At 39.7% G+C, this 22,826-nt stretch overlaps 1 protein-coding gene and 1 pseudogene across 1 annotated transcript in view; one reads left to right on the top strand and one right to left on the bottom strand.

Moving 5' to 3' along the window:
• MFSD14B (major facilitator superfamily domain containing 14B) overlaps positions 1–22,826 on the bottom strand; it is a 78,398-nt gene that overhangs the window by 11,586 nt on the left and 43,986 nt on the right. The window contains 5 exon segments of the mRNA NM_001194284.2: positions 373–486; positions 2,179–2,397; positions 6,219–6,333; positions 9,076–9,203; positions 18,542–18,604. Of these exon segments, the coding sequence (NP_001181213.1) occupies positions 373–486; positions 2,179–2,397; positions 6,219–6,333; positions 9,076–9,203; positions 18,542–18,604 (639 nt within the window).
• LOC100428506 (threonylcarbamoyl-AMP synthase pseudogene) lies at positions 14,568–15,245 on the top strand (annotated as a pseudogene).

The following is a 22,826-nucleotide window of genomic DNA, read 5'->3' as shown; positions in this document are numbered from 1 at the left end:
CGGGAGGTTGAGATAGGAGAATCGTTTGAACTTGGAAGGTGGAGGTTGCAGTGAGCCAAGATCATGCCATTGGACTCCAGCCTAGGGGACAAGAGCAAAACTCTGTCTCAAAAAAAAAAAAAAAAAAAAAAAAAATTATGTTTCTGCTAATTCTGATTCTCAAGAAAAAAAATTTTCCACAGTAATTATCTTACTATAAATCATTGCATTAAAGGTGCCCTGTTTAGTAATTATATGCCAGCACCTACATTTATAACTAGAAGCAAGTTCACATGTTTTTTCCTCTGCAGTGGTTTCCTCAAAATATCTTTAGACAAATCTCCATCTTTGATTTTCCTGGTATTGAAAGGCTACTAGCCACTCACTACTCACCTGCCTAAGATAGAGAAAAAAACTTGAATACTGTCCAGCTTCAGGAAGGTATGAAAGAAACACGGTGATGCAGATTAGTAAGACAGTAGAATCTTTTCCAACTTTCTTCAACGACTGAGAATAAGCAGAAAGAACACACTTAAAATGCCAATACCCATTTATGTTGCCAATGTTCTGGGACATTAGCTTCATTATTTTGATCTATTAAGATGAATAACAAAAGTCAAATGGTTATAAAAGGAAGTTCTATCACCATCTTTCTGAGAAAGTTACAAGTCTTAATTTCAGAGGTATGTATTTCAAATCATATAGCTAAAAAGAAGGAGAAAAAAAAACCCCACAAAACACACTTATTCATCTTTGTTAACACACTGATTAAAATTCCTGAACAGATCCTGAACTTCCTATAAACAAAACCTGGAAATACATTCCTACAGAACCTTTTAAGAAAATCACTTCTCTCGATTCATAATGTAACTTCTTTAAAGTCATATTCAGTACAGAGGTTTCCATATATGTAAATTCACTCTATTCTTCAAAGTGTTCATATTCAATTTATCTGTATATCTGGTAGACAGATAAGTATGCTCCAGCCATAGGGTCAAACTGGTAAGAACTTGTTGAATGTTACAACCTTGTTGAAAAATCCTTCTTACATACATAGGATTGTTGAATAGAACCAAATGGTAAGTTAATACCAAAGGAATGGAAAGTGCTGCAGAGTTTCTAGGTCATCAGACCATAGCTTTTATGTAATTAATAGCAAAAGCAGCTAATGTTTGTTGAGACTTTGCTGGGCAACAGACACTACGCTAGTTAATTTATACACATTAACAATAATCCTCACAATTGCCCTGAAAAGTAAGCCACAGTTGCTCTACTTCACAGAGGAGCTTTGATGTGTAACTTGATCACTACAAAAGAAGGTGGGAAGCCTAACTGGCTGGCTCCCAACCCCACTACTGGCTTCCTTCTCTAAATATTTCTTTTGGTGTCTGACATTGTGACAATAATAGAACAAGCAGGATCCCTAGGTCATGTGCTCGTGGTATTTTAGAAAAAGTAATTTTTAACTAATTAAATGAATTTTTCTGAAAGGTAAACTTGGGGGACAAAAAGTGAAAACCAAACCGCTGGTTCTTTTCTTTGTGTACAATTTTTTTTTTCCCCAAGAACAATTTCAAACCAGGTAGGGTAGAGAGAAGGTGAGACATAAGATACTTTTTCCAGCTGTGTGACACATCACCTTCCCATGCCAAAAAAAAAGAAGGGGGTGGAGGAGAGGAGAGGGAGGGAAGGAGGGAAGGAGGGAGGGAGGGAGGGAGAGAGGGAGAGAGGGAGAGAGGGAGGGAGATAGGGAGGGAGAGAAATATTATAGAAAACAATAATCTGTAACATACAAATTAAATATCTCTGGTCAAAATTAAAATAACTCATTCAAACCAAAGGCATTTATCCTTTTTGAGTTAAAATGAGTGAAAATGACCACTTCAAATGATCACTTTCACTTATTTTGTTTAAAAAGGATGAAAACAACCATGCAAAAAGAAACTTTCTTCCCAAATTCTCATCAAGAATTAACTAGACATTTTCTCTCTCTTCCCCTAAGACATGCTTAAGTACCAATTCTATATGTTTCTTAATACAAAGACTAAATCCCTTACTTGCAATTAATTTTGTTTTTCTATTTTTACTAAAGAAATAACTCAACAACTGCTAGGATCTTTGAGACTGCACATACATACTTTCATTTGCTTGGCTTAGAAAGACATTTAGGAAAGTAAATATTTCCATATTTTTATTTACCGCAAAAGGGTCCGCTTGTTTCCAAGAAATCTGAGCTCCCCAGGAAACCGGTCTCATTTTCTCAGGCAGAGATTCTGGAACAGCCACTAAGATGAAGCAGATGTCCAGAAGAGCCACCACTGTAGCCACCAGCACAACGAGGCTGTCTCCATAACTGGCAGAAAGATATGCTCCAATGGCCGGGCTGCTGACAAGACTAGCCGCAAAGGTGGCTGAGACCTGTGGGAAAGCACACTCTCACCCAGGGTCCCACAGGTGAACACCTGTGGGGAAAGCATCTCCTTACCCAGGTCCTGCCTGCTGCAGGTGCACACCTTCAGGAAAGCACACTCAACCAGGCTCCCACAGGTGCATACCTGCAGCCATGCCTCCCTAGCTTTAAGTAAGACAAAAGAAATGTGTTGCATATAAATTTTAAGAATGAAAAAGAATTAAAGGGATTTAAGAATGTGTTCACAAACTATTAACTAACTGGAGATACCCTGCAGAGCTACAAGAGTGAAAAACAATTATCTTATTAGAAATAAAAACTGTAAAAACCTTCCCCACAAATAAAACATTAGCTCTTTGGTCTTCTTTAACTGGGGACTGGGGATGTGAGACGGTATGAAAAGAATTCCTGTAGGGCTGATGACAAAACCTATGAACTACTCAGGAACTGTGCTTGATTTAATCTTCTAAAAACACTGCACCGTTTGAACATTTTATCATGTGGTGGTCATTTCATTAGCACTGCTGGGGGTCAGGGGGAACCATCTGCTATTCTTAGGAAAAAAACTATTAACAACAAAGAATTCGTTGAGGTGGAAGTTGAAGCTTTTTGACTAGACAGCTGTAGATTTGTCTCTCTATCACCACCTGACCACAGAACCAGCTAAGCACACCCACAACCTAAAGCCACAGTGAAGCCCTTCACACTGCATTTCTATAAGCATGTGGAATGCCCACTTTATTTAGAACACAATCTGAATGGTCAGATGCTTATTGGGCAAACTCCAAATTATAACCACACTAAATGTCAAATGCATATCTCTAAGTTAGCTTTTTAAACTTCTAATGGATTTTATTAAAAATCATAAAAATTCTGGCAATAAAAAAAATTTTTATCCATCATCTCCCAACTGAATAAAAAAACACTATATCTGAAATTAGTATTATACTAAAAATACTATAAAAGCTAAAAATAAGTGTTTTTGAAGGGAAAAAAAAGAATGTGGAAAATTCCAATTTGGGGAATAGGAATCCTTCATTCAATATTTACTGAGTATCTACTATGTACCAGACAAAGAAAACAAAGCTCTTGCCCTCAGTTTTTCCCGCTTTATTCAAGAGTATCAGGGCAACCAAATAACTGCATTATAAACTGCAACGACATGCAAAGTTATGGGAACATTCCTACACTCTTCTCAGGTGTTAGGGCAGCACTGCTGCAGCATCTTCAGGTGTTAAAGGGTCTATGGCCTCATGAAACTCTGCAAAATGTGTCTATCTTAAAGCCTAAAGTAGCCTACTTGCTTAGTTTGTTTTTTTATCTAAACTCCTCTTTCATTTAACATTCAATACAACTCTGATGAATAAATCTAAAGAATGATTTCACCACAACAAACTCTTAGTGTTAACTCACTTATTAATTTGACTAATCATTGCTGTAGCCCTGAAAGAATTACTACTTTCTTGGTTTAATGAAGAAGTTTGAGTAAGGAAGTTGCACATATTTTTATATTGTTCTTTAATGGGTCTCAAAATGCTCCTTAGAACTTGATTGACACATTCTGTAATTAATTGGCAATAAATTCTCCTATATCTGTAAGATAGGTAGACTGCAATCCAGGCAGCCTTGCATGCTGAGTTGCTTATGCTGGCTGGGAGCACACTTCAGCTGAGTGCTGTCTCAGTCCGGATGTGCACGCTCACTGATTTCTCTCAGTGCCCCTATGAGTAGACATTAATCCTAACTGCCATTATACAATGAGGAGTTGAGCTGGAGAGGGTAATGAAGTCACAGGCACTTCTGGTTAGAACTCTCTTAAATCTTTCCTGAAAGCACTACTGCTCAGCACAACAGCTGTGTGAATGGTTTCTCAGCTGAAAGGGAGGAACAAAAATCTAATAATATTGCAGAAAAATGAGTATCTCAACAGTATTTCCCATGCTGCAGAAGAAAGCTGTCCCTCACCACTCTGTTGGCCAAGCCTTATGGGCACATGTTGAACATGAACAACCTGCCTTCTTTTTTCTTTTTTTTTTGGCGGGGGCGCGGGGGGATGGGCAACTTTTGGAGTTGGGGGGGTGGAATTTTTTTTTTTTTGAGGCGGGTCTGACTGTTGCCAGCCTGGAGGGCAGTGGCGCAATCTTGGCTTACTGCAACCTCCGCCTCCCGGGTTCAAGCAATCCTCCTGCCTCAGCCTCCCAAGTAGCTGGGATTACAGGTGCACACCACCACGCTCAGCTAATTTTTGTATTTTTAGTAGAAACGGGGTTTCACCATGTTGGCCAGGATGGTCTTGATTTCTTGACCTTGTGATCTGCCCCCGCCTCAGCCTCCCAAAGTCCTGAGATTACAGGCGTGAGCCACCGCACCCGGCCTATTTCTGTTGTGGGTGTTCCTGAGTGAGCTCCAAATCTTGCCTTATTTGAAGCTTTCCTATCAGCTTCTATCTCTGTCCTCCTCCATCACGACTCTGGAGAAGCCCCTTTTTGGGGCATGGCATGAGAGGGACATTCAGGAGTGGAGGGAAGAAGCAAGGAGAGAGAGTGAAGGTAGAATAGTCAGAGGGAAGTGGGGTTGAAAGAGTAGTTTTCAAACTACTGATGTCTAAAGTCAACAAAGTAAAAACTGTTGTGTTCTGTGAAACGGTAGTAACTCATTTATATGCCCATCATTGATTCAGGAAGTTATTCATTCAGTCAGCGATGAATGAGAACTTACTCTACTCCAGGAAGCAGATTTAAAACACCCAGGAAAAGGAGATAAATAACCTAAGTTTCTGGCATTCAATCTCTCTCCAGCCTATTCCCCACAACCTAGCCAGATCATCTTTCTTCTTCCACTTTCTTATTCTGAATGTTTTCAAATACAGAGGAAGATGGGAGAATCGTACAAAGCATACTTCCATGTCTCACAGGTTCAGGCTTGGAACACATACCCACCCATGCACATCCACATGCTATGCTATCTTTTCCCTGAACTATCTGAAAATAACTGGCAGAGTCCTGACACTGATGTAAAACACTTCAGCTATCTTCTAACAAGTCTTTCTTCTACATAACCATAATGCCATTACCATGCCTGAGAAAATTAGAAACACTGTCTGGTGTGAAATTATCAGAAAAACCGTCTCCTATAACTTTTGTTATTCAGCAACTATGTATTTGATGAATGAGTGAACGTAGTCCTTTTCTACATACCATGTCCCAAATGTATGTCCAAAACACACAACCACCAATAGAGTTAACAATGGATTAACATTGCTGAGGTTCAGCACCTCTCCAATTAAAATTAGGTGCACAAAGACTCGTGCACCTTGACTGCTTAACACTCCTCAGGATCAGATAACAAGAAACAAATCAGAATAATTTTTTTAAAAATTCAAATGTTCAACTGTAATCCCCATTGTTGAAGATGGGGCCTGGTAGGAGGTGACTGGATCATGGGGGCAGTTTCTCAGGAATGGTTTAGCACCACCTTCCTTGGTTGTAATAGTGAGTGAATTCTTTGAGATCTGGTCGTTTAAAAGTGTGTAGCACCTCCGTCTTCGCTCTCTCTTCCTCCTGCTCCAGTCATGTGAAGATGCCTGCTCCGGCTCTGCCTTCCATCATGAGTAAAAGCTTCCTGAGGCCTCCCCAGAAGCAGAAGCCTCTATGCTTCCTTTATAGCCTGCAGAACTGTGAGACAATTAAACCTCTTTTCTTTATAAATTACCCAGTCTCAGATATTTCTTTATAGCAGTGCAGGAAAGGACTAATTCACTTTCCAGTAAATTTCTAATACAATGTTAATTACTATTCTGGTTAAAAAAATATATAGTCTATTATCTTACCCATCCATAAGCTGTACTTCGCTCGTGCTCCTGAGTGACATCAGCTACGTAGGCAAATATAACAGAGAACGTGACCGAGAAGACTCCAGACACAGAAATCATCGCAAAATACCACCTATAAAAAGATTATTTTAATGACCCAAGAGTATATGTACACCTTTATTACCTGAGCCAAAGACATCATGTCAAGATTACACATAAAGAAATAAGTATACTTGTATATGTATATATACTTAAATATACCAAAAAAATTTAAGACAGGAAGAAGTAGAAGTAATTTCATCATTGTTCAAAGGGGGTCAGTACATGCCCCCTAAAAAAACAAAAGAAGAGGAAAAACGGAAAGAATAAAGGGATTAGGTAAAAGTTTTATTTTTAAAGGTAGCCGACAGGAAAAAAACCTTCTCAAATATCCTAGCTATAAGTAAGAAAAAGACATACAACAAATGATTTGAAGATCTACATAAAAGCAGAAATCATAATGAAAAATATTATATTAGTGTAATTAAGACCAAAAATTTCTATCATGTGATAGATGCTTTTTTAAAAACCTAGTTTAAAATTAACAAAAAAAAAATCTTATAGAACAAAAAGTGGGGTTTACTTCAGGATAGACAAATATTTAATATTTAAAAATCTATAATATAATTATTCATTTTAGTAGCTCTAACGAGAAAAGGGGATCACAGATCACGAGGTCAGGAGATCGAGACCATCCTGGCTAACACGGTGAAACCCCATCTCTACTAAAAATACAAAAAATTAGCCAGGAGTGGTGGCGGCCGCCTGAAGTCCCAGCTACTCAGGAGGCTGAGGCAGGAGAATGGCGTGAACCCAGGAGGCAGAGCTTGCCAGTGAGCCGAGATTGCACCACTGCACTCCAGCCTGGGCAACAGAGCGAGACTCCATCTCAAAAACAAAAACCAAGAGAAAAGGCAAATAATATCCATTAATGCTATAAAGTCATCAAAATCTGACATGTACTCTTAATGTTTTTTAAAAATCTGTGTATACAATAGGAATATTTTTCAGTCTAAAAACTAGCTTAACACCTAATGACGAAACACTACAATACTCCCTTTTTATATATATAAAGAAAAATAAGACCAAAATCATCACTTTGATTTACTAATATTCATTAGTGAAAGCAATTAGCAAAAGCAGTGAGCAGTATGAAAACAGGAAGGAAAGAGATAAAATTACAGATGATATTAACATACCTAGAAAACCAAGCAATTAGAAGAGCTCATGTTGCAGCAGAACAAAAAGGATAAAATTTATAGGAACAAAACTTAACAAGAAATGTACAAGATCTAAAGAAAAAATTTTAAGCTAAAAAAAGGACATTAAAAAGTCCCAACTCATTGGAAAAGCATGACATCTTGGACATAAAGACTCAATACCAAAAAATTCATCAACTCATAGAAAATAAAATGATTATGGGTACCCAATAAATTTAGAATGTGATAGATGTTAGCATGAAATTCCTACCAAATAATCAAATGAAAATATTTTCACACGAGCCCCCCCCAAAAAATATATTAATAGGATTAAAAACCAAAACAAAACTTCCATATGTAAGTGTGTTCTTCACATAAGAGCATCTCTGCAATAGGAATACACACCAAAATACCATCTTCTGTTATCCAAAAAAAACCAACTAAGTTACAGCTCACATGCAAATTCCGACCCACCTTTGGTAACTAAATGGGCTTTGATCACATGCTAAATACTCTCCTGATTTATACAAAGGAAAAAAAAAAAAAGGGGCTGGGCACAGTGGCTCATGCCTGTAATCCCAGCACTTTGGAAGGCCGAGGCAGGTAACCAGGAGTCAGGAGTTCAAGGGAAGTCTCACCAATATAGTGAGACCCCGTCCCTACTAAAAATACAAAAATTAGCCATCTGTAGTCCCAGCTACTCAGGAGGCTGAGGCAGGAGAATTGCTTGAACCTGGGAGGCAGAGGTTGCAGTGAGCCAAGATCATGCTACTGCACTCTAGCCTGGTCGACAGGGGAAGACACTCCATCTCAAAAAAAAGAAGGAAAAAAAACGAACTCAAATTCACATTATGATTTAAAATAGGCTATCAGCCTTACTATAGTATATTTTAAAGTGACTCCCGCCTATTATGATATAAACTATGTTTGTATCAGTGCCCCATAGCGATGAGCTGACAAATATAATATATTTACAAAGTCAACTAAAAGCCACAGTGATGAAGACAGGAGATTGTTAGCCCATTTCCAGGGTTAAACTCCCATACCTGACATCATAGCAACATCAGCTGCCTGAAGAGGCATCTTTTATTTCTATTTCTTCACCTAAATAACTTATCTCAGACTTAATTCTAGAATGTCTTCACTTCCCCATTTATAAAATGGATATAATGACAACTGTCCAAACTGGCTTTCAGTATTACCAGAGAAATCAAATGAAAACACAAGTACGGGGCCGGGCGCGGTGGCTCACGCCTGTAATCCCAGCACTTTGGGAGGCCAAGGCGGGCGGATCACAAGGTCAGGAGATCGAGACCACGGTGAAACCCCGTCTCTACTAAAAATACAAAAAATTAGCCGGGCGCGGTTGTGGGCACCTGTAGTCCCAGCTACTCGGGAGGCTGAGGCAGGAGAATGGCGTGAACCCGGGAGGCGGAGCTTGCAGTGACCCGAGATCGCGCCACTGCACTCCAGCCTGGGCGACAGAGCGAGACTCCGTCTCAAAAAAAAAAAAAAAAAAAAAAGAAAACACAAGTACAACTGCTTTGTTAATAGTTAAGAAGTGCTCTGCAAATGTAAGTATAATTTACATGTGACTCAAAACAGGCAGTCGGGAGGTGAAGGGCCAAGTCACTCACCATGGGCTGATCCTCATCAGCGGGATTGGGAAGCAGGTGAAGAATACAGTGCCGAGAAGAAAGGGTTTCCTCCCCCACACATCAGACAGGGCACCTATGAGTGGGGCACTCAAAAAAGAGAGCAGACCCTGGAGAAGAAACAGAAGAAAAGGTTAGTTTTGTAATTTGATCCCTCAACTACCTGTAATTCATATTTTCTAAATGCATTAGCTCTAATTCATTGTACTGGCCCCGAAACAGAATAATAATTTGAAACATTAAATACAAACTAATATTTAAAAAATAAAATTAGGCCTGGCATGGTGGCTCACGCCTGTAATCCCAGCACTTTGGAAGGCCGAGGCAAGTGGATCACCTGAGATCAGGAGTTCAAGACCAGTCTGGCCAACATGGTGAAACCCCATCTCTACTAAAAATACAAAATTACAAAAAATTAGCTGGTCTTGGTGGCAGGCGCCTGTAATCCCAGCTACTCAGGAGGTTGAGGCAGGAGAATCACTTGAACCCGAGAGGCAGAGGTTGCAGTGAACCAAGATCACACCTTTGCACTCTAGGCTGGGCAACAAGAGCAAAACTCTTGTCTAATTAAAATAAAATATAAAATAAAATAATGTAAAAACAAAAATGTAAATGTTCTATCAGAAAGGGAAGGAAGAAGTAAAAAAGCTTGTTTTCCAGAAGGAATCAGAAAAGAGAGATGATATGATATATATATATACACACACACCCCCACATTTGGCCCTTAAGATGAACACACACCAAGCATATGGGAAGAAGCTAGAAATTTAAATCACTTTAATAAATATATATGGCATATCAATTCTGCACAAAACTCTGCATTAACTGGTACAATGACACCCAAATGAATGTACACCATATACTATCCCCAGGGCCTCACAGGGATAAAGAAGAGGAGTGTACATATGCTTAATGCTCAAAAGAAAACAAGATTCTTTGTCAACTTTGTCAATCAAAGTAAAGTTCTCTCTGCCTGATGAGTTTAGGAAGAAGGAGATAATCCAACTTGAATAACAACTACAGTTGAAACTAAGGGGAAGAGTGTGAGACACAGGTAACACCACACAGAAGCAAAGGAAGTCAAGGAACTCACATTCACTGCTTGCCCACTATTTGCCAGTCACTCTGTTGGCTGGCCACCTTCATTTCAATGCTACAGATAAGCAGCAGAGTGGGGAGAGCAGGGATGGACAAGAGTAGAAAAATGCTGATGAATAATGAAATAGGTGATGAGTACACAGATATTCATTACACGATTCTTTTGTGTATCTGAATTTCCATGATACATTTTAAAAATTCCTCACCACATCACATAAATAGGACACTCCAAAACCTGGCTCCTGACACACATCCTATGCTGTGGCTGCATGCAATACTTCCAGTTTTCTGGACATACAATGTTCCTGTGTGCCAATGGGCCTTTGCATGCATGTCCATCCCACACTTGGAGCCTAGAAACTGCTAGTGATTCTTCCCAACTCTGGGAGAGAAGCACCTCCTCTCCTCTATCTAGTCTCTTAGTTCTTCTATTATGATTTCAACACTCCATTAAATCACTTGTTATTTGTCTATCTTCTCTACTGGACTCAAAATTGAGATTAAGGTCAGAAGGATGAGGTTTCTTCTTATCTCTGTACCCGGGGTGCCCATCACAGGGCCTGGTAAACACCGGTTTTCAAATACATTTGGTGAATTGAATAGAACTTTTCGGAGAAAATCAACTCACAGAAGTCTCCAAGTTCACATAGCTCAAAAGAAAGAGGAACAGATTCCAATACCCTATCAGCCACCAACTGATTAACCCAGGACAGCAGACAAACTGATAAGCGGAACGACTCAAAGTGAAGCAGCTTCGTTGTCTGGGGAAATACCCAAGGTTCATCATCTTGCACCAAGAAGAATAAGGACATGGGCACACATGGGTGGGTGAAGGAGGGGAAAGTTTAATAGGCAAATGAAAGAAGAGAGCTTCCTCATACAAAAGAAGGATTATTTTTAATACTTTATATAAAAGCAGCTGTGGGTAAGTTGAGCTTCAGGCACAGCTAGATGGACACAGGGAAGGAGTTGTTCATGTGGTGCCATCTGGGTTCTCTCACCAATTCTTAGTAAGGTGTCTCAACACAGTAAGCAGGACAGTTTTTGCAATCCTAGGCTTACTACAAGTTAAGTAACCCCAGTAGACTGAGAAAATCTCAATAGCTCTAGCAGGAAATTCCTCTGGAGAAATATCACTGATCTAGTTCGGATCATTTGCCCATTGTCCATGTATCTAGTTTAAATCACTACACAGCCAACCTTCTGTATATGCAGGCTCCATATCTGTAGATTCATCCAATCATGGATGAAAAATATTTGGAAGAAAACAATTAAAAATAAGAATACAACAATAAAAAATACAAATTAAAAAAATACAGTGTAACAACTATTTACATAGTATTAGGTATTATAAGTGATCTAGAGATGAATTATAGTATAAGAAGACTGAGAATGAGTGGCCTAACAGGTAGAAAGAAAACTATGCTAGGCCAAGTGAAGAAAGCAAGTAAAGAAAGCCTTTTAAGAATGAAAAAGGGGCCGGGCGCGGTGGCTCACACCTGTAATCCCAGCACTCTGGGAGGTCGAGGTGGGCGGATCACCTGGCCAGGAGTTCAAGACCAGCCTGGCCATGGTGAAACCCTGTCTCTACTAAAAATACAAAAAATTTGCCGGGCATGCTGGTGTGCGCCTGTAGTCCCAGCTACTCGGGAGGCTGAGGCAGGAGAGTCGCTTGAACCCAGGAGGCAGAGGTTGCAGTGAGCTGAGATTGCGCCATTCCACTCCAGCCTGGGCAACAAGAGCGAAACTCTGTCTCAAAAAAAAAAAAAAAAGGAAAAAGGATCAGAATAATTCTGGTAGAAAAGTGAGTGTGGAAGTCTACTTGTAATGAATGTAAGACAGTATGGGAAAGAAAGAAATGCGGTAGTAGACTGAGGAGAAAAGGAAAAGAGGTTTTGTTTTTAAGACTGGAGAAATAGAATGCTTGTATGCTGGAAGGAATAATTTAGAGGGAAAATTTAAAATACTGGGGAAAAAAGGCATAATTGCTGAATTCCTGAGAATGGATGAGATATGTGAAGAAGCTGGCTTTAGCAAGGAACAAGGACAGTTCATCCTTAGAAACAGGAGAGGAGGTAGAGTATATGAGAACAGATACATGTAGGTGGATGGTAGATGTGGTGATGGGAGATTGAAATTTCTCTTTGGATTACTTCTATTTATTTAGTGACATAGTTAAGGTCATCAGATGGTGGAAAAGGTATTGCCTCCAGACAGAGTAGCTAGAGAATTAAGTTTTCAAGGGTTGGGGTTTAGCCAACCAAGTGTGACAGAGTAAAAAGAGAGCAAGCTTTATATGCAAAGCAGTGATCATAATGATTGACCACAGAATTAAAGCCAAGAAAGATGAAAGTGAAGATACAGGGTTAGGGGTGACAGTGAAAGGCAGGTAGCATGGGTTTTCAGTGCTGATATATTGAGCTGTAGTACAAAATACAGTAAGCTAGAATGGTAAGGAGGTAGTGGTTATAAGCTAGAATGGTAAGGAGATAGTGGTTGAATACTAGGGTATATAGAGAAACAGTATGTATAATGGTTAGAGTCTGGATGCTGGAAGCAATACTTTTTGGGATAAAATTCTGGTTTGAGCAATTGCATCTGTGAAACAACAGGCAAAGTATTTATCTTTATGTCTCAATTCACTTATCTATGAAAGGGAATAATGAGTACCTATCTCTTAGAAAGTCTGCCATTATTAATACTACGTAATGGTTAGAGTTATTATAAGTGAATGGCTAACTTAGGGTGGAGGGAAATAGATCAAGGAACTGAAAGACCACTATTATTGGAAGGATAATCTGTGTGGATATTGAAACAACCAAGAAATAAGACAGGTCTTGGCCGGGCGCGGTGGCTCATGCCTGTAATCCCAGCACTTTGGGAGGCGAGGCAGGTGTATCATGAGGTCAAGAGTTGGAGACCAGCTTGGCCAACATGGTGAAACCCTGTCTCTACTAAAAACACAAAAATTAGCCAGGTGTGGTGGTGTGTGCCTATAATCCCAGCTACTCAGGAGGCTGAGGCAGGAGAATCACTTGAACCCGGACAGTGGGGAGTTGCAGTGAGCTGAGATGACACTGCTGCACTCCAGCCTAGGCGACAGGGCGGGACTCCATCTCAAAAAAAAAAAAAAAAAAAAAAAAAAAGACAGGTCTTGAATATTGCTAAAATTTCCTATTCAGCCACTGGTAAGATTATATTGTCGCACATTAGTGGTAAACACCAATTACCTAAATTTGGTCATAATAGTTGTTAAAAACAAAATTTTTAAAGTATTGATTTTAAAACTAAGTTTAACGTAGAATATTTTTTAGTAAATTTAAAAATTTACCCAAATTGTTATTTCACAATTTTTTCTTTCATATTTGTAGAATATACTTCTCTTTTTTTTTTTTTTTTTTTTTTTTGAGACGGAGTCTCGCTCTGTCGCCCAGGCTGGAGTGCAGTGGCCGGATCTCAGCTCACTGCAAGCTCCGCCTCCCGGGTTCATGCCATTCTCCTGCCTCAGCCTCCCAAGTAGCTGGGACTACAGGCGCCCGCCACCTACTTCAGTAACAGCAACAAAAGGTTTCTCAACAATCTAGAATTGTTCAGAGTGAGTATGAAAAGTTATATTAGCAGTTCATAAAGGTCTGTTTTATGTGGCAACACAATACATTATTATAAAGCATAATGTATTTATGGAAGTAGAAGGTAGTTCTTTCCAAGTTTATGAAAAAAAAAATTTCAGATTTTTAACTACTTCCCATTTTGAATTCATTGTTTCTTTCCAAGTTTATGAGAAAAAACATTTCAGATTTTTAACTACTTTCCATTTTGAATTCATTGTTTCTGATATAAGTTAAATGTATTTTTACTTTAGGATTCTAATGGTTTTGTGAGGATTATTCCAAACAAAAAAGTGGTAAATTGGGAATTTTATTTAGAAATGTACTTATGCATAAACTCTTTATGTTATTAACACTTTAGTCATAGTTCTCTGTTTAACTGGAAACAGAAAGTCTGTAAACAATTTCTAGGTTGTGTTTCACTTGTTTATGTGTCCACAATGTTTGGTAAATAATAAAAGTACCCAAATGGGAGGATGTCTCTGGTTGGCCCGGCTAATTTTGTATTTTTAGTAGAGACAGGGTTTCTCCATGTTGGTCAGGCTGGTCTCAAACTTCCAACCTCAGGTGATCCACCCACCTCGGCCTCCCAAAGTGCTGGGATTACAGGTGTGAGCCACCGTGCCTGACCCAGCCTGACTTTTTTTTATGCAATGTGTCTTTCTGAACACTGTAGACCAAGCCCCAGAAGCTGCACCTGTGGGAAAGGCCATTATTTGTTATTTGTAGTCAGTCCAGGGAGATCCGAGGACCACAGTGGCTGCCAGTATGGGACTGAGTGAGGGGGCAAGCCCAGAGCATTCAGCCATGGCTGAGCTGCACACCAGCACCATGGTAGCCATCCCCACCGATATGCCACATGGCCTGGCCTGTGCAGCAAGCTGCCCTGCGCACTGTGTACCGTCTCAAGGGCTGCAGGAAGGCCAAGTGACTGGCTGTATGAGAGTACCCCAGGAGCTCCTGAAAGATCTACTGCCAGGACCAGTGCCCCCAGAGATGGAACGTTCAGAGGAGCTCAACAAGGACCCAAACACCTTTAACTCCTCTTATAAGGCATCCAGATTCCTGATTATGCCTTTATGTAAGACTTGGCCAAGATGTATGAGCATCCTCTTGCTCTCACTAGCGCCAACCTCAGCTCCCAGGACAGTTCTCTGAATGTCATGGAGTTATAAGACCTCTGGCCTCAGTTGTCCTTGGTCATTGATGGGGGACTAACTAGGGATAGCCAGACCCCTGAGTGTTGCCTTGGCTCAACTGTGGTTGACTTATCTGTGCATAGAAAGTTAGGCATCATTCATCCAGGCTGTGTCCTGGAAAGTACTCTAGCCTTCCTTCAACAGAGGTATGGGCTGCTCCCCTCACATGCATCCTACTTGTGAAACTCAGGAAGCAGGAAGGCCCATGGCCTGGTGCTGGATACCATGTGTCCGTCCACTGATAATTGCCAAGCCCTCATTTGCAGAGGCCACTGGAGCTCCTGCACTAGTCCGACTTTTTTTTTTTTTTGAGACGGAGTTTCGTTCTTGTTGCCCAGGCTGGAGTGCAATGGCACGATCTTGGTTCACTGCAACCTCCGACTCCCAGGTTCAAGCAATTCTCCTGCCTCAGCCTCCCGAGTAGCTGGGGTTATAGGCATTTGCCACCACGCCTGGCTAATTTTGCATTTTTAGTAGAGACAGGGTTTCTCCATGTTGGTCAGGCTGGTCTCAAACTCCCAACCTCAGGTGATCCGCCCACCTCGGCTTCTCAAAGTGCTGGAATTGCAGGCGTGAGCCACTGCACCTGACCTAGCCTGACTTTTTTTTTCCACGATGTGTCTTTCTGAACACTGTAGACCAAGCCCCAGAAGCTGCACCTGTGGGAAAAGCTGTATTTATTATTTGTAGTCTCATGTAATATCAGCCAAAGGCTGAAGAGGTTAACAACATTCCTAGGTGGCCTTATTCTAATAAGTTTATTTTTTTTAAGTGAAAAGTAATTGAAATAGCAGATTTAGAATCTAATGAGAGCCTCCTCTCTGCTGGGTGGTAGCATTCAAAATGGTTCAGACCAGCTGAAAGTGCCAATGCTGTTTAAAAAGTCTCAGGTGACCAAAGGCATGGGTTGGCCTCCTGAAGCTGGAACCACATAGAGGCACGGGCCAAACACTCTCTCCTCTGAACCAGTGGGGCCAGTGGTGTCAAGTACTGTAACTGCTGGTGGGGAGAGCAGTCATTTTCGTCTAACACTGGGACGTCTGCTCAGTTGGTGGGGGTTGTCCAAATTAAAGAATATTGAGAAATAAATCTTCACTATCCTTTCAGTCAGGGACTTTTTTCTTATTTATTTATAAATTAAGTTGTAGTTATACCTATAACACTTTTATCTAAGTCCAGTGTTCTCAGTAGCCTTTTGTCTATTTATATGTACTAAGTGTTCAACATAATTACTGTTGGGCATTTGAACTTTGCTTTTCTTTAGTAAAAAGACATGACGCTATAAAAAAAAAAGTACCCAAATGATAAAAAATAAATAAAATGCTGTTTTACATATAAATATCCTCAACTTCTTTCTGAAAACAGGCAAATAATATTTATTAATTTATTAGTATTTAATATTATTTATTATATGAGTGTTTTGTAAGAGCTATGAAAACAGCGAATTACAATGGCTAAATTCGGCACATTACTAGGGCATAATTTTTTTTTTTGGGGGGAGACAGAGTCTCCCTCTGTTGCCCAGGCTGGAGTACAGTGGCGTGATCTTGGCTCACTGCAACCTCCATCCCCCAGGTTCAAGCGATTCTCCTTCCTCAGCCTCCCCAGCAGCTGGGACTACAGGCACCCACCACCACACCCGGCTAATTCTTTGTATTTTTGGTAGAGACAGGATTTCACTGTGTTAAGCCAGGATGGTTCCATCTCTGATCTTGTGATCTGTCCGCCTCGGCCTCCCAAAGTACTGGGATTACAGGTGTGAACCACCACGTGCGGCCTTGGGAATAATTTTAAGTATGTTGCTCAGTACAAAGTATAATTATGCATAGATTGACATTATCTAAACTGGAAAGCACAAATTAGACCCTATACTCATATGCTTTACTATAACAGACTAAAAAATACTATTATACTTTAAACCCCTATTTAACCCTTTTCCTACTTAGAAAAAACAAGTGCAGTTCACCGCCAGCATTCATTTAATTTTACATACACACACTCTTTGAGGCTGAAGCAAAGCTGGCTGATTTTTCAATGCGAAAGTAAAATATAAAAAGTGTTCTTAGAGTTATTTCTAAACAGAACATCAGAATAACCTGAATCATCAGAACTGTCTATTTCAAAAAACTGGATTCATCAAATGAACTTTAAGCTGATAACTGTTCAAGAACAATGTTAACACCACAGGTAGAAGTGCTGCGTTTTCTAGGATTTGACATTTTCAGTGACAGAATGTTACTATAGTTTGTAACTGGAAATACCACTACTGAAAACAGAAGGAAGGCGAGGCGCAGTGGCTCATGTCTGTGACTGCAGGACTGTGGGAGACCAAGGCGAGCAGATCACTTGAGGTCAGCAGTTCAAGACCAGCCTGGCCAACATGGTGAAACCCCATCTCTACTAAAAATACAAAAAATTAGCTGAGCATAGTGGCGGGCATCTGAAATCCCAGCTACTCGGAAGGCTGAGGCAGGAGAATCGCTTGAACCCAGGAGGTGGAGGTTGCAGTGAGCTGAGATCATACCACTGCACTCCAGCCTGGGCAACAGAGCGAGACTCCATCTCAAAAATAAAATTATTTAAAAGAATGAGGAAAGGTCAGGTGCGGTGGCTCACGCCTGTAATCCCAGCACTTTGGGAGGCCAAGGCAGGTGGATCACAAGGTCAAGAGATCAAGACCATCCTGACCAACATGGTGAAATCCTGTCTCTACTAAAAATACAAAAATCAGCTGGGCGTGGTAGCACATGCCTGTAGTCCCACCTACTCGGGAGGCTGAGGCAGGAGAACTCCTTAAACCCAGGAGGCGGAGGCTGCAGTGAGCCGAGATGACACCACTGTACTCCAGCCTGGTGACAGAGCGAGACGCCGTCTCAAAAAAAAAAAAAAAAAAAGAATGAGGAAAAAGAATGCTATCAGTAGAATGATGTCTTTTGTTTCCAAAGTCTATATACTAAAGCAATGCAAAAATAATAATAAAAGCAACATATTTTGTGGCAAAGTTATCTTGGAGTAAATGCAGCACCACTAGTGAGTATTCTCGGTGCAAACAGGAAAACGGTTAAAAGCCGTTTTTATATATATCATATTAAAATCGACATAATGAATTAAGACTAATTATATCAAGTGGTTATTATAAAGCTATGGCCAATGTATCAGCTGGGCTTCCTTCTTCCTCAGATACACTTCTTTTTAATATACCTAAAAAGAAGACGGTAGCAATTGCCCACTTTATTCTGTTGACAGGCACAGAAGTTAAAAGTTACATAATTAAACCCTTTATGACCTGTTGTGTACACAATAATAAAAATGAAGTTAGGCCTATAGAGTATTCACACTGCTATTTGCCAGTAAACCATTCTATGCCTTATGTATTTGTGTTGTATTTTAAAGTGACTTTTAATAACCCAGCTAAAAATTTAGATTTCAGTCCCCAGAACAAATAGTATTTGTTTCCCAAAGTCCCACTAAAACGTCCAGAATTAAACTACCAAGGATTCCTGGCTTTGGTTCATTACAAACTACATAAAATTTTTTTCTTACCTTAACACCTTGAATGAGACCATTCATGAGGAATGTGTGTTGAGAAAATGTTTCATGTAGAACCTACAAAAGCAAACAAACATCAAGACAAATTCAAATTTAAGTTAAAGGAAAAATTTTCTGTCTCTCTTAATGGCATGCTACATAAATGAGCCCTGCAATGAAAAATTATAAAATATCAATAAAATCCAAAAAAATAAATAAACAAACTGTGGTACATCCAGACTATCACTAAAAAGAAATGAGCTACCAAGTCACTAAAAAACGTGGAGGAATCTCAAATGCACATAGCTAAGTGAAACCAACCTGAAAGGCTACATATCGTATTGTATAATTCCAAGTATATGACATTCTGGAAAAGGTAAAACTATGGAAACAATAAAAAGATCAGTGGTGGCCAGGGATTGTGAAGGAAGGAGGGATGAATAGTCAGAGCACAGAGGATTTTTAGGGCAATGAAAATGCTTTGTATGATACCATGATGGTGGATATATGCATTATCAAAACTCAGAGTATAGAATACCAAGAGTGAACCCTAAACTATAGAATTTGGGTGATAACAGTATGTCAATGTAAGTTCATCAAATAAAACAAATGTATCCCTTTAGAAAGGAATGTCCATAGTAAAAAAAAAAAAAAAAAAAAAAAAAAAAAAAAAGGCTATGTGTATGTAGGGGAAGGGATACAGGGGAAATCTCTGTACCTTCCTCTCAATTTTGCTGTGAACCTTAAATGACTCTTTAAAAAATTAAGTCTTTAAAAAAAGGAAATTAAAATCTACTCACAAATTATTTCCAACCTTTTCTCTAACAACATTATTTTTAAGGTTTAGAAAAAGTTTGTCATCTCAACTACTGACATTTGAACTCTACTTGCATGTACTGAAGAAAAAGAAAAGCAAATGAAGGACACCAAATATTTCAAGTGAAAATATCAAAGTTCTCAGAAAAATCTTCCAAAAATAATAAATTTAAGTCACAGAGATATAGAAATTTTCTTTAAAGAATAATATAAAGACTAGAACTGTTGAATAACTTGATTTGTCACACACATCACAAAAATATGGTAAAATGCAAAACAAAAAAAGTGTATTTAAAAAAAATGCTTATCGGATCATGTCAATTTTTTTTTTGGAGATGGAGTCTCACAGTCGCCCAGGCTGGAGTGCAGTGGTGCAATCTCAGCTCACTGCAACCTCTGCCTCTCAGGTTCAAGCGATTCTCCTGCCTCATCCTCCCGAGTAGCTGGGACTACAGGCGCTCACCACCATGCCCAGCTAATTTTTGTATTTTTAGTAGAGATGGAGTTTCACCATATTGGCCAGGCTGGTCTTGAACTCCTGACCTTGTGATCCACCCACCCCGGCCTCCCAAAGTGTTGGGATTACAGGCGTGAGCCACTACTCCCGGCCTGATCATGTTCATTATTAACCCATTATCTCTCAGTCCCACATTCTCCCTTCTATACTCTACTCTGTCAGATCAGAGCTAAGAGACTATGGACATTTCTCTGACTCCCCTTCCCCACAAGCTTCCTCTTAGTTTCTTGCAGTGGGAAATAGAGGGTGGAGTAAGTGCTGGTCAACACTGCACCAACACCTCCAGGGTTCTCTCATGCTGTCAAAGGAGCAGCAGTGTTGGTCCTTCCCTAATCCCACCTCAAACCTTACCCTCTCAACCTCAGACCGCTGCTATAATTCTACATGGAAAATGATGCAAACTTGCATTCCCTTTGTACAGGTGATGCAGTTTAGGAATAAGACACCATCATTTTAATTTGGCAAAACTGTATCTATGGATGAATGACAGAATATATACTCACTGAGCTACACACTAAACTAAATAGATCTCACGTAATTTCGGACAGTATGGGCCCATTTCAAGCAATCAAGCTACCGTGCAGGCAATTCCTCTAAAAATTTTCAATCCATGCTTTTAGAAACTCTTCTACCGTTTTCTACCCACCCTCCCCAGCAAAAGGAAACAGTGAACCCTTACTAGAGAAGAAAGTAAAACAAGTCAGTAATTTAAAAAGGCTAACCTTCATAAAATAAAGAAGTTGTAAATAAAACAGCTATATTCTACTCAGGCTTTTGATAAAGTTTAAAAACCAAAATAAAGTATGTAAATAATTTAGCTACAAAAGGCAACAAATGTTATCAGAATAAAGTAAGCCTAATAATAAAAGGTATATTAAATATCTCAGAGATCAAAGCTTTCATTGTTAACATCTCTATATTTAAAAAATCTCAAGCTTAGCCAGGCACAGTGGCATATACCTGTAATCCTAGCTACTGAGGAAGCTGAAGTGGGAGGATTGGCTTGAGCCCAGAAGATCAAGACTGCAGTGAGTTATGATTGCGCCACTGCACTCTATCCTGGACAACAGAGCAAGACCTTGTATCTATCTATCGATCGATCAATTTATCTATCGATCTATCTATCTAAATAAATAAATAAATAACTCAAGGAAAATATCCCCTGTAAGTATTCTTGAGATGGACTACAGTAAACATAAAATAAAATGGCATTTGCTTGAAAAAAAAAAAAAAAGGAAACATTTTAAAAGAAAAAAAATGACATTTGCTTCTCACCTTTAAAACAGTAACTATAAAGTTTTAAGAAATGAACTGTCTTCTAGTATAACAAAGCTTAGAAATATCTACATGTAATAAACATACACAGAGCCGTGTTTCTCCACTTCCACAGATAAAACAGAAAAAAATATGAAATCAAATTTACAGCATTCCTGGAAAGCCAAGAATCATAGCGCTTCTGGATGATACAAAACAGATGAGAAAAGGCTGACAACAAAACCTGAAAGAGCTGAAGAAAAGTAGCACTTGAAGGTGAAAGAGAAGACCCTGAAGAAGTTCATTTTCCAGAACCCAGAAAGAAACCTCCCAAACCAGAGGAGTAGGAAAAAATAGCCATAAATGAAAGAGTACTAAAAGGTCACAAAGTAAGCTCCCTGCTGTCTTCCTCTCCAGGGATTGTTATTGTGATAACAATCACAAGCATAGTTCTCTGAAAACTGTGGGACTTCTAAGTGGGATACTTGTAGAACTGAATGGGATGAGATTCAAAAAGGACGGTGCCCCAGATCTCTTAAGCTGCCAAAAGTGCACAAAGCCCTATGACCACATAATTCCATAGAGTACTTCAGTACAGTAGAATATCCACACTTTCACAGAGCAAGAGTGCCTATAACCAGTCCCTGCATTAAATGTTAGGGAATAAGGCTTTCCACCTGGGCTGAAGAACTACACTCTAGTAACCACAGGTATCTAGACTACAGGTGGAAAACTGGCTACAACTTGACCGTAAACTTGAAATAGCCTTTGCAAAATTATGACTGAGACAGTTAAAGATCTAACTTAACTGACTCCATCTTACTTCTGACCTCCAAGCTGTCCTTGTTCATTCCTGGGCATAGCATGAACTAACTTTGGGAGAAACTTAGTTTATAGTTTTTAAAATAAAGACAATAGCCCTTTCCCAAAGCAGACTTCCTTCTTGCCTGGGGACTAGACTGCCTTTGCAGGACCAACATTAGCCACAAGATTAGAAATTATGGGTATGAATTAGGCAACTGGAGGCTACAGGATGCAGACCCTCCCTAAACTGCTCCTAGTATCACTGCTTGCGATATTCTGCAGACCCTACATTTAATGGATCAGCTGGCACCACCCAGACTGATAAACTGGCTCATCTGATCTTGTGGCCCCCACTCAGGAACTGACTCAACTCAAGAAGACAGCTTCGACCCCCTATGATTTCATCCATGACCCATTCTGTAGTGTAGTTCATCTTCCTCAAGATTGCCTTGGTCTAAGATCTGCCTTTGTGTCTCCATATATTTTATAATCAGCTCTTCAATAGCCACAAAATAACCTGTTAAGAATTTTGATTATGATTGCATTGACTACAGATTAACTGGGGAAGAACAGACATATTGTCTTTCTTTGTTGTTGTCTGATTCAAAGTCTCACTCTGTCACCCAGGCTTGGGTGCAGTGGCACGATCTCCACTCACCACAACCTCACCTCCCGAGTTCAAGCGATTCTCCTGCCTCAGTCTCCTGAGTAGCTGGGATTACAGGAGTGAGCCACCACGCCTGACTAATTTAGTAGAGATGGGGTTTCGCCGAGGTTGATCTTGAACAAAATAGGGAAACAGATGTCATTCGACAAATACCACAGTAAAAACTGTTGCAGACAAGCATTTATGGATACTAAAATTAGTAGGCCAAAGAAAACGAACAAGATATCTGCATAGTCTCAAAG

This window comes from Macaca mulatta, chromosome 15 (genome assembly GCF_049350105.2).
Source record: "Macaca mulatta isolate MMU2019108-1 chromosome 15, T2T-MMU8v2.0, whole genome shotgun sequence".
NCBI lineage: Eukaryota > Metazoa > Chordata > Mammalia > Primates > Cercopithecidae > Macaca > Macaca mulatta.
The sequence above is the reverse complement of the archived record's forward strand: the minus strand, read 5'-3'. Positions and strand labels throughout refer to the sequence as shown.